The 12,188-nt window shown below is 40.0% G+C and overlaps 1 protein-coding gene across 2 annotated transcripts; it reads left to right on the forward strand.

The window, feature by feature from the left end:
* The first annotated feature begins 1,803 nt into the window (after nucleotides 1–1,803).
* tspan31 (tetraspanin 31) lies at nucleotides 1,804–12,188 on the forward strand. Of its 2 annotated transcripts, XR_008387951.1 has the most exons (7): nucleotides 1,804–2,083; nucleotides 4,082–4,249; nucleotides 5,445–5,525; nucleotides 7,505–7,645; nucleotides 8,296–8,403; nucleotides 10,937–11,116; nucleotides 11,219–12,188. XR_008387951.1 is itself a non-coding variant. In XM_053643806.1 (6 exons), the coding sequence occupies exons 1-6, from the start codon at nucleotides 2,021–2,023 to the stop codon at nucleotides 11,009–11,011; spliced, it is 636 nt and encodes a 211-aa protein (XP_053499781.1). In that variant the 5' UTR covers nucleotides 1,804–2,020; the 3' UTR covers nucleotides 11,012–12,188. The 2 variants fall into 2 exon arrangements, 1 of the variants encoding a protein (XP_053499781.1); XM_053643806.1 differs by having other exon boundaries at nucleotides 10,937–12,188.

A 12,188-nucleotide genomic window follows, 5' to 3' on the forward strand; every position in this document is an offset into this window, starting at 1 on the left:
ATCAGAAAAACACACACAGCGAACTCGCACAAATTTGATCAATTTTATTTTCTTAAAGGCTAAATTCTATATCCACAAATGCAAATTCTCAGGGAAGAAACCATGTTTTTTTAGTGTTTAAAAAGGAAGTGATTCATTATGTTGAATCAATCTTGCCCTCTAAAAACAACAACAACAACAACAAAAAACAGAAAGCTATTCAGACTGTACTTTTTTTCATGTATTTGTGTAATAATGTTTATACATGCTTATATTGTTTATATTACACTACCAGTAAAATGTTTAGACACATTCATTCTTTATTTTTATTATTCACCCCCACACATTTTATAATAATAATAATAATAATAATAATAATATCATCAAAACTCTGAAGTAACACAAATGGAACTATGGGAAATTATGTTAAACACTGTAGCTGCTTATTTGAAACGTTTACCAACTGTCCTTAGACCTCCATTATAACTACACTACCGGTCAAAAGTTTAGACACCCTCATTCTTTATTTTATTTTATCCTCCCACATTTTAGAATAATACGGAGCCCCACTGGTGTCAGATAAGGAAAAAAATACAGCCTTGTGTAATCCGTGCCCTCAGATTTGTAAACCGTACCCTCAGATTTGTAAAACGTATCCTCAGTTTTGTAATCCGTGCCCTCAGATTTGTAATCCGTCAGTAAGGGACTGTCTAAAAAGTGCATGACGTGGGCAACTGTATAAGATTCTACTAAATTTATAGACGTGTACTTCACAGCACAGGATATCTAATTTATTGCAGTGTTAAGATACAGTATGGATAAAGAATGTTTTTTTTTATAGAATATATATATATATTATTAATGATATACCTTTTTGTTACACATTTAAACTTATTGTGCCATATAAAAATCTTATACAGTTGCCCAGGTCATGCACTTTTTAGACGGTCCCTTACTGACTCCATTACTATAAAGCGCTGATGACCTGCGTTTCCCAAAGTTTGGCTTCCGTGGGTTTTAACGGGAGAAAATTTTAAAATATATTCAGTTGTATTGGTTCTATGTCCACTCAATACACATTATTAAGACAATACACATTATGTCCTTTTTGTGTGTTTATTTCTTGAGAAATAGAAGAGAGAAGCTCGAATGTACAGCGAATGTCCAATATAAACCCAATTTTAACGCAGTGCGCGCAGTTTACAAAACTGAGGGCTCGGATTACAAAACTGAGGGTACGGATTACAAATCTGAGGGTACGGCTTACAAATCCGCGGACACGGTTTACAAATCTGAGGGTACGGATTACACAAGGCTGTTTTTTTTTTTCTTACTTGACACTAGTAGACACTACTAGCTCCGTAGAATAATAATAAAAAGTTATTAAAACTCTGGAGTAACACAAATGGAACTATGGGAATTATGTTGTGATAAAATAAATCCAAAATAAATCAAAATAATTGAATATTTTAGCATCTTCAAAGTAGACGCCCTTTTTACCTAGAATTTCCAGAAATATATTCTCGGCGTTTTCTCACCCGATTTCTTGAGGAATTTCCCTGAGATGATTTTAAACAGTATTAAAGGACTTCACACCTACACTGGACTCTTATCAGAATATTTCTCTCCGAGTCGCCCGTTTAAAAAAAAAATATTTATTTGTGAATAAAATGTTAGTTTTCTAATGAAAGAAACGAATACGTCGACACGGTTATATTTTTGTCTACAACACCGATTTCACACGTTTAATCACAAACCTTCAGATCAAAAGCTTTTTAAGATCATGACAAACGTTTCAGTCGCGTGTCTCCAAACGTTTGACCGGAAGTGTGTATGTTTTGGGATTAACCGGATGCAGCTCAGATTTACCCACAATGCACTGCGAAGCGCTCCTAGCAGTAGCACCTCTCTGTAGGCTGTAGATGATCTGTGGTTTTTGCAGGTTGAACCGAGCATCCTGTTGGCTGTGAAGCAGTTAGCACAGCTCACAGCGGGGACAAGAGGAGCTGTAGACTGTAGATTAAATGCCTCAGGGTTCATCATGGTGTGTGGAGGATTTACCTGCTCGAAAAATGCTCTCTGCGCTCTCAACGTCGTTTACATGGTGAGTCATGGATGGCTAGTTAGCTTTGTGTTAGCTTTGTGTTAGCTTATACACTCTGGCCTAGCTAGCTTTGTTTTGTCTGGTTCGCTAAACTGCAGAGGGTCCAGGAGGGAAGACAAGGAAATGTTCTGTATGATAAACAACGAGAGAGAGAGAGAGAGAGAGAGAGAGAGAGAGAGAGTTGGTTAAGTAGCACAGTTAGTGTTAGCGGTGTTTTTTATTGTGTTTATATAACGGAGAGCCGGTCACTCACTCAGTCAGTCAGTCTCGTGACAGCTAACTTCTTCTTTACGACACTTTGTTGATTTGAATACAAGTTTAAACACATACATATATATGTTGTGTTAAATCTTTACTTTGTCTTTGCTTTGTGTGTTTCTTTATGAAAGAACTCGTCAGAGTGATGATTAAATAACCAGCTAACTTTAGTCTTGTTTTCGTAGCCACGTCAAGCCGTCACCGGATATTACGTCATTAGTAACGTTTGCTTAGCTACAGTGTTGCTAATCGTCCTGTTTATATATTATTATAATATAATGTTGTGTGTTGTATGTTTAGCATCCTCGGGCTAACTTAACATTCATTAACAGTCCAGCTTTCCAACGCAGACATCACGAGCTCCGTGTGTAAACCGCAACATGAGAAATTCAATCATGTCAGCTTACTGCTTCTGCACCGGAAGTGACTAAAAAAACGGAGTTCCGCGTGAGCGATGACGTCATTTCCCCCAAGAGGGTTTTTGGTCATATTTAGACGTGCGAGGTGTTTTTACAGTACAGGATGCAGCTAGACTTACTCAGTATCAAGTAACTTTCTCTCTTTATTCTCGGCCACTGGTTAAATATAAACACAAAGAAAATATCTCCGCTCTTCTGCTTTTTTACACTTATGTGGTGTTTTCACACCGAGCACAGGACATTCTTCACATCTCTTTCCCAGAAATGACCGAGTTCTCCATCATTACAACTCACACACCTTCAGATTATATTTTACTGTGTGTGTGGCCTTTATTTCTGTCTGTCTGTCTTTGTCTGTCGGTCTGTCTCTTTTTCTTTGTGTTCCTGTCTGTCTCTCTCTGTGTGTCTGTCTCTTTCTCTGTGTCTGTCTGTCTCTCTCTCTCTCTCTGTGTCTGTCTATCTCTGTCTCACTCTCTCTCTCTCTCTCTGTCTGTCTCTCTCTCTGTGTCTCTCTGTCTCTTTCTCTGTGTGTCTATCTCTGTCTCTCTCTCTGTCTATCTCTATCTCTGTGTGTCTCTCTCTGTGTCTGTCTATGTCTGTCTCACTCTCTCTCTCTCTGTCTGTCTATCTCTGTCTGTCTCTCTCTCTGTGTCTCTCTGTCTCTTTCTCTGTGTGTGTCTATCTCTGTCTCTCTCTCTGTCTATCTCTATCTCTGTGTCTATCTCTGTCTCTCTCTGCCTATCTCTCTCTCTCTGTGTGTCTGTCTATTTCTTTCTCTCTCTGTCTATCTGTCTATTTTTGTGTGTTTGTGTGTGCGTCTGTCTAGCTAGTCTCTCTCTCTGTCTGTGTCTCTGTCTCTCTGTCTATCTCTGTCTCTCTCTCTCTCTGTCTGTCTATCTGTATCTCTGTGTCTATCTTTCTCTCTCTCTGTGTGTCTGTCTATTTCTGTCTCTGTCTGTCTATCTCTATCTGTGTCTATCTCTGTCTCTATCTCTGTCTCTCTCTCTGTCTGTCTATCTCTGTCTCTCTGTCTCTCTCTCTCTCTGTCTGTCTATCTGTGTGTGTGTGTCTGTCTGTCTGTCTATTTGTGTGTGTGTCTGTCCTCGTGTGTCTATTTTTGTGTGTTTGGGTGTGCGTCTGTCTAGCTAGCTAAATGCTAGTAATCTAGCTCACAGGTTATCACACGCAGGATTTCTGTCTCTTTTCAGAATAATATTTATTGTATTAATACACATTTGATCTTGGTGTTTAACAGTCTTGAACGAGCGTTAAGTGTTTCAGTGCAGTAATAGAATTTCCTAATCTCCGATTGGTCCGTCAGTTGGTGGGGCTGCTCCTGATTGGTGTAGCAGCGTGGGGGAAGGGCTTCGGGATCGTGTCCAGTATCCACATCATTGGTGGTGTGATTGCCGTGGGCTTTTTCCTGCTGCTCATCGCCATCGTCGGCCTCATCGGAGCCGTCCATCATCATCAAGTCATGCTCTTCTTTGTATCCTTTATCGGCGTTTGTTTACAGCAGCGTGTCCGTGTCAGTCTTTTTGTAGCACCTCCTCGACAGCTGTTTTCCACAAACATTTCTATAACTAGCTAAATCAAACTACAGGGTGTCCCAAAAGTCTCCATACACAGGGAAATGAACACTTTTTTTTTTTTTTTTTTAGCTAAATGTAACTTTATTTACAAAACCTTGTCTCTCCCAATCACGAAGAACTCATGCTAACAGATCTGGTATAATTGCATGTATCTCTCAGCCTCCTGATCCAACCATGAGAATGATTTCAATACGTTCTTCTTTTGTCAAAGACGTTCTTACAGGCTATCTGAATTTTTATATATGTATGTGTGTGTTAAAAAGTGTTTATTTTTTTCCCTATGTATGGAGACTTTTGGGACACCTTGTATAAACTTAAAATGACTAAAGTTCATTTATGAATTAAACATTGTTCCCATTGACCAATCGCTGTGTGGATAGCGGAATAACACGCTAGACCGTGCTGTTATAGGAGAATAATACACTCGGAAGCGGGAAGTCGCATCACACTACCCCAAATTTACTAAATCTACCAGCATCTGTTATTTTCTTTTGCGCACAGTGTTCAAACTGTGGTGTGCGGCTGCCGTGTCGTATGTAAACTGAATGCCCCGAGGATGTCGGAATATCGAGAACTTGGATATAAACGAGCGTGTGTGGGAGCGGTCTTAGCCGAAAAGAGAGCCAAAACTAAACAAGTATTGGAGTAGGTGTTAATACTCAGGAGCACTGTAAACACTCAGGAAGTAGGCACTATGAAATAGTGGATTCCACTACACTCCAAATAACAAATAAAAATAAAGACATACAAGATGGGGCAAAAAAAAAAACACTTCAAATCACACAACAAAATTTGTCAGCGATGGTTTTTATTTCACCTCTAGAGGCCGCTCTCGTACCGTAGAATGACAGTGGACCCTTCTCAGACGCAGCCGGGAACTGCGTGCGGATTTTTGCCGATAACTAACTGACAGTCGGTTATCAGTGACGAGTAATCTGCAAAACCGATTTATGGGTCGACCTCTAATTAATACATGACAGTTTTGTTCTACTTAAAGCCGACTGCATGGGTAAAGTGTGTATATACGTGTACGCGTGTATGTATCAGTACCTCTGGGTATGAGTCATTTCCCTTGACCGTTCCCTTCTCCAGTACATGGTCATTCTGTTCATCGTGTTCCTCTTCCAGTTTGGTGTGTCCTGCTCTTGTCTGGCCATGAACCAGGATCAGCAGGTAGGTTTGCATCGTATAATTATTGAATGCTGCTAACAGAACAGTAACGTTTGTCGAATCCGTACCAAACTAAATGCTCGTTTTCATACACGTGCAGAGAATGCACGTTTCAAATTTGTAAAGATAAAGCGATTGAATGATTTGTGCATGTACCTGTAATAAAATACTCAGGGTATAATCAATTATTTTCCAACTACAGTGCATCACTAAGTGTTTGTGTTGTTCCTCTTATACCACAGCAATTTAGCAACACTAACAGTTTGTTTTTTTAATTCATTAAAATATAATTTTTTTAGGTTCTCTATTAAGTTTTATCTCTGAAGTTAATAATACGAAAAATGCAGCTTGTCATGTTACAGAGAAACCACAGATCCCTCCGTCTCGAAGACTTCCTGTTTCAGAAAATGTTCAGTTTCATCTCCAACTGTTACTGAGCGCTGAGACTCTTTCCAAAAATACAAACGAAACCTCTGCTTACTGAAAACTGCACATTTTTGAATCACTTTATGTGGAGCGTCCACCATACGTGCCTGTGAATGTCGTTACCAGAGGTGTATCGATACACACCTGTCATGATTCTGTTTAGCTCATGATACTGACTGCAGGATTTGAAACAATTTGATTCTTAGAATATTTTGAACAAAATTTTAATTCAGAAAAAAATATGACTGAAAAGACCAATTTTTTACCGAATCAAAAATAATGCAAAACAATCTGTGTGTTTTTGTCTGTATAAAACTAAATACATCAATAATTGCTACAAACTACAAAAATAAATACATTTTATAAATTCTCCCAAAAAATTGTTGATTGAATAAACAAAGTCTCTGACCCCGGGAAATGATTTGAGTGAAACATAACGAGCTCCGTAGTAGCACTTGAAGCGTCATTTTAACAAGAAATAGAGCTCGAAAGTTGGCTAAAGCGCCTGTCTTCCACCTCCTCTTTCTCAGGCCCCATGGGTCGCAGTGGCACAGGGCTGGCGTCGTTTGAGCGCTACCGAAGAGCTCTTTTTAACCGTTATAACAAGATCATGTAACCGTATGACCTGTAATGCCTGTAATAACAGTCGTTGTGATCCAGAGCTATTAATCACTTCACAAGTGCTGATGATTCCCGGTAACAGTTCTCCACAAATGAGCACGATCATGTGACCAGCGTGCTCTCTATATATTTTATGGCAGTTTTCCGTTGCACCGTACGGCTCGACTCGACCCTGCTCGCTTTCTGGAGGCTTTCCACTGTGGATAGTACCTGGTACCTGTTTTAGTAGCACCTGGGTCGAGGTTCGGAGCGAGCCGAGAACATACTAAATGTGAGCCACGCGCTGAGGGAGTAGGGAATTCTCCTTAATGAGTGGTTCTGTATCATGCCTGAATAAATGTGTGTCATTTAATGCATACTTTTAAGTATGGTAATATTCTATTAATTATAAATTATATATAATCTATCTCATTACGTATGTCGTATTGAACACTACGTAGGTTCTAGAATGCTGTTATTTTACATCCATAGTAGGCTTCGTGTTCAGTGAACAGGAAAGGCGTTTGGAATATGGACCTGAGCGTGTATCTGTACAGGGCTTCGATAATACAACGTTATTCCTGCGTGAAGGCGAGTGGAAGATGGCACTCGTGTTGAGGCGGCACTAAACTGCAGTGGAAAGTAAAGCGAGCCAAGTCGAGTCATACTGTGCAGTGGAAAAGCAGCTTTAGCTCTGTGTCGTGCAGTGTGACTACATTATATGCATAATTAATAGAATGCTGATTTCCACAATGTGTAGCTGCTATTGGAGAAAAGCAGCCAAGATCACCTTCTGACAAATCAGGTTGAACAGTGCTGTGGTATAAATATAGTAAATCCGTTATTTATAGCCCGAAAGTGCTGAAGACAGAGATAATTAAACTGCTGTGTAGATGATGATGATGAGGAGGAGGAGGAGGAGATGTTGAACCTGTGCTGTTGTTGGTGCTTTGCAGGAGAAGTTGATGAACTCCACTTGGAGAATGATGAGCAATGAGACCAAGGCAGATTTGGAGGACAAGCTGGACTGCTGTGGCCTGTTCAACAACACTGCAAGCCGCCCGCAGTTCGATGTTGACGTGGACCTTTGTAAAGCTGTAAGAATCCATAACCTGGGGTGTAGACGAACGGCGTCTAAACAAACATGTGGATAATGTTTACATGAAATGTGCTCAGTTCTTTCAAGGCTTATAAAATTCTGTTTTTTTTATATGGATCCTTCAAGGGCTGTTTCACATGTGTAGTATTTTATGGACAAGATTTCAAGGCAGGATGAAAAAAATCATATCAAGCTGGGGGTGGTTGTTGGTGTGAGTGTATGGAGGGCGGGGGGGGGGGGGTTGTTTTGGCGATGAGCAATCCTCCGCTGATTGATTTGATTTTCATTGAAGGTTTTACTTTTCAATGTAGCACATTTTCTGCATATTGCAAATCAAAACGGTATCGTTTGTGTATTTAGTTTCATTGGGTTTTTTTTTTCACTAGTGTTATTGCGTTTCGCCGTCACAGAATCTTCCTTAGTCGGTTTGAAACTTTCTGTGAGTACATTTCCAGCCCTGCCCCTTTCAACATGCCTCTCTGCTAAAGGGTTTTTTTTCTTTCCTGGTCAGCTCAAATGTGTATAGCGAAATAATCTCACACTCAGTACATTCAGTCACATACCGTAACATAACGAGACCACTGTGAGGCCATTTTACTATGGAGAAATTGTGAAATGCTGATGGTCTGATGTTCTCTTGTCCAACAGAGCTGTGTAAAATCTCACTGCATGACGTGTGGTCAGAAAATGCTGCAGCATGCATCCGAGGCCCTGAGGATTCTGGGTGGTGTGGGCCTCTTCTTCAGCTTCACTGAGGTCAGTCCTTGTCGTGCACCACAGCATTCTGGGATTTTTGGGGGTTTTTTTTTCTTCAGTTCATTACATACATCGTTGTGTAAGTAAATGTGAATTCTAAAATGGAAACTGGGACAGCCCTGGATATTTTCAACGTTTGTGTTAATTTGAGGTTTTCATACGTCATTCTGACCTCTAGTGGTTCAGCTGTGTTATTACATCATGTAAGGAAAATAATAGGTCTCAGTGTTCTTACCCTGAAGTTGATTTATTTTCCTTAAACAAGTGTTTTATTCCTCTTGTACCACAGCAAGGCTAATTCTATCAATTATAGAGCAACATATCCTACTTTTTAATCCCTTTTATAGTTATGTTTAATCCAGAAAACAAGTTAGCTTGTGTCATAACCGCTGTAAACAGTTGTTCTCCAGCTCGCCAGTCTCTCTTTTTTTCTTCTTCCTCTCGAATTTAATTAAAAAAAATAAAGATTATCATTAGAGGTCGACCGTCAGTGGATTTTACCGATAACGAACTTGGACAGTACCTGCTGATAACTGATTAATCAATCGATTAATTTTTAAAATTGATACTGAATGAAAACACAACACTCAAAGTGCTGAACTTTATCACAAAAATAAACAGTGCTGACTATACCATGAAAATGTACTGTTTTTTTAACGAAATAAATATTAAAGTAAATAAAGGATATACATCCAAACTGAACCTAAAAGTAACACTCCAAATAAAAATAGAGCCGTGCAAAATTAATTAAAAAACACTTCAAAAAACACAATAAAATTAATCAGTGATGGTTTTTATTTCGCCTCTAGAGGCCGCTCTTGTACTGTATAACAACAGCGGACTCTTCTTGTCACGGACGCAACCAGGAAAACTATGGGTGTGGGTTTTTGCCGATAACGGATAGTTATTTACAGTTTCACCTCTCACTTTTACAAATTCCTTTTCACTTCCTTCTGTATATGCTAAATAAACATTTCATCATAGACAACACATTTTTACTCTGTTTATGTGCAGCGATTTAATATATAATAAAAAAATGACTGTCAGAGCTGCTGTGAAGAGAACATGAATAATCGCTTTCTGACCGTTTTTTCAATATAATTTTTATTTGATTTGTAAATTAAAGACGGTCGATCAGAGGGCCGGTTTGGTCAGCAGTGGAGTTCACTGAAATCTCTAAAAACCTGGAGCAGTGAGAGAGTACACAGTATCCGTTTACTATTCCACACTAATCTGATCAGTTTTTCTAATAGATCACATTAAGCTTCGGTTAGGAGTACAGCCGATCCATCCATAGTCCCGACGGTGTAATGGCCATCTGTTCAATATGCTAATGTTGAACTTTTTGCTGCCTCATGGTCTAATCTGTGGACAGCCGGTCGTACGCAGATTTAATAGGAACGCTGTGTGTTAGTTTTAATGTAATGTTTGTCGTGCAGGAGTAAAACCCGCTCTACTCCCTTTCCGAGCAAGAGCTGTGTGTGGAGCATGGCTGAAACCTAAAGAAGCAAGCGCTCCTTAATTTGTGTTTGGATAATCCTGAAATAGCTACAGACTCCCTGAATAGCGTCTGACCACACCTCCTCCTGCTGGAGCCGCGAGTCAGACGGCCCAAATTTGAGCAGTACTGGTCACACACACATTACAGTGGTGGCGTATGTTATCCTGCAGTTCTGAGGGCTAGAATCTGTTCAGCTCGGTCCAGTATAAGATATTCATCTGATGAAGTTTTGAAGCTCAAAATCCAAACGGCTCAATCACTTCATTCATTGTAGCGTTTTCTCCAAACAAAGCCACACCCCCGAATCTCACACTGCAACATCTGAACGTTGGCGCAAAATGAGGTAGAGATGCTTCTTTGTCCTGATTTAGGTTTAGGTTCTGTGCAGAGGGTTTTGATTTTTTTGACAGCAGGCAGAATGCTGGGAAAAATTCACCTCTCAACTTTCGCACCAATAAATCCGAGTCAGAGCGGAAATTTATTCTTTTGGTTCATTTGCTATTTGCTTTGGTTCGGTTTCAGACTGCACATAGTTTTGTTTTGTTTTTTTTAAAATGATGGGCCTAAAACATGTTGGAACGCTTTCAGTTATTGGGTGAGAAATGCTCTGAGCTATAAAGGTAAATAAACCTTGACCAAGTGCAGATAGAAATCGCAAAATATTCTATTAGATAATTCATTATATAAATTAGTTAAGCATTTGGTGTCAGTCCAGCTATCCAGAGCACATCGCAATTCTGCAGCGCTACACATCACACACAAGTCTGCCCTTTGGCTCGGTTTTCAGCGACAACGAAACTCACTGCAACCTAAAATACACGACTTTCACCTCAAAGCCGGACTCTCTTGGATTGATCGTTTTGTTTATTCTGAATACCATGTTTGTACGCGTACGGGCATCGGAATATTCCTGTGTACGTGCTTGTTGTAATAAAGCTCTGACTAATATCGGAATATTGATGTGCATGTAAACGTGTTCACTGTATCTGTGCTTTATTTATTTATTTTAATGGCATATTTCTCTTTTATCAGATTTTAGGAGTTTGGCTGGCCATGCGCTACAGGAACCAGAAAGACCCCCGAGCAAACCCCAGCGCATTCTTATAGTCTCCCAGCCTCCACCCGGTCCCACAGTGCAGCAGCGTAGATGAGCGTTTCCTCTTCCCTTTGCACACCCGGAGGCACTCAGTCATTCAGCACGGACTTCAGACTGTACACTGACTTGCTGCTCTCTACATGCCTTCTCACTGATTTTATGGCACCAAGAGCTAAAGAGCCCATTAAAAAAAAAATTCTTTTTTTTTTTCTGTCTAGAATCTTCTTCTTCTATCCTCCATAGTGAGAGCGAAAGCTGGACGTCTCATGAATGATAGGATGATGTTTGGTATTTATGTCTTGATCTCCAGTCCGACAGTGTGACCTACATCATGACCCCCCCCCCCCCCCCATCCTTGATTTGAGAAAAGGTGTCCCGGACAGAGATTCAGCTTTGATAAGTGCATGCTCGTAGCCATTACTCCAGCTGGTCCGCTCTGTTACACAGCACTAGTACTCCACCCGGCAGATCCTCAGTCAGTTATTACACGCCGTATAGTTTTACCAGTGTGGGCTTTTAGTGTCAGTGAAGCAGCTAGTTCATAGTTTTTTATGTCAGCTGGTCAAGGTGTGACATCTGTGATTACTGTAATTTACTTCCTACACCTTTGAGATGTTTCTTGCTGATGCGAGTTGTTGTTGTTGTTGTTGTTACAGATGTGCGACATGACGTGAGAGTTTTAGCTGAGGAATTAGATTTTTTGTTCAGTACGTTGTGTAACTGAGCCACGCAGAAGCCAGCAGACTGCAGCCCTGATGTGTAAATAAATACATGTGTCTCCGTGAAGGTTTGCTTCTCTCATACATACATACACGCATACATAATACATACATACATAATACATACATACACACATACATACACACATACATACATACATGTTTCATTTGCTCCTCTCCAAGGTACAACCCGCACTGGAACTTTAACACTCTCGTGTTTCTTGGTATTAATCGCAAATATTTTCTTTTTGCAATATAGTGAATCACAGCTGGCTTTTTTCTTTTTTTTGTGTGTGTGTGTGTGTGTGTGTGTGTGTGTGTGTGTGTGTGTTTGTGTGCGCGCACGCTTTAACTCGTGGGCAAAGTTCTTCCACTGCCATCACTTTAATCCGGGTGTCTCATCTCATTCTCACCTCTTAAGTCAATGGTAGTGTGTAATATTTTCCAGAATAAATTTTTTTTCCATGTT

This window comes from Ictalurus furcatus, chromosome 15 (genome assembly GCF_023375685.1).
Source record: "Ictalurus furcatus strain D&B chromosome 15, Billie_1.0, whole genome shotgun sequence".
In the NCBI taxonomy this organism is placed as follows: domain Eukaryota; kingdom Metazoa; phylum Chordata; class Actinopteri; order Siluriformes; family Ictaluridae; genus Ictalurus; species Ictalurus furcatus.

Excerpts from the sequence above, each read along its gene's own strand:
- tspan31 (XM_053643806.1), top strand. The coding sequence starts at position 2,021 with ATGGTGTGTGGAGGATTTACCTGCTCGAAAAATGCTCTCTGCGCTCTC. Across the intron at positions 2,084-4,081 it reads CTCTCAACGTCGTTTACATG|TTGGTGGGGCTGCTCCTGAT; the intron begins GTGAGTCATGGA and ends TTGGTCCGTCAG. Across the intron at positions 5,526-7,504 it reads CCATGAACCAGGATCAGCAG|GAGAAGTTGATGAACTCCAC; the intron begins GTAGGTTTGCAT and ends GGTGCTTTGCAG.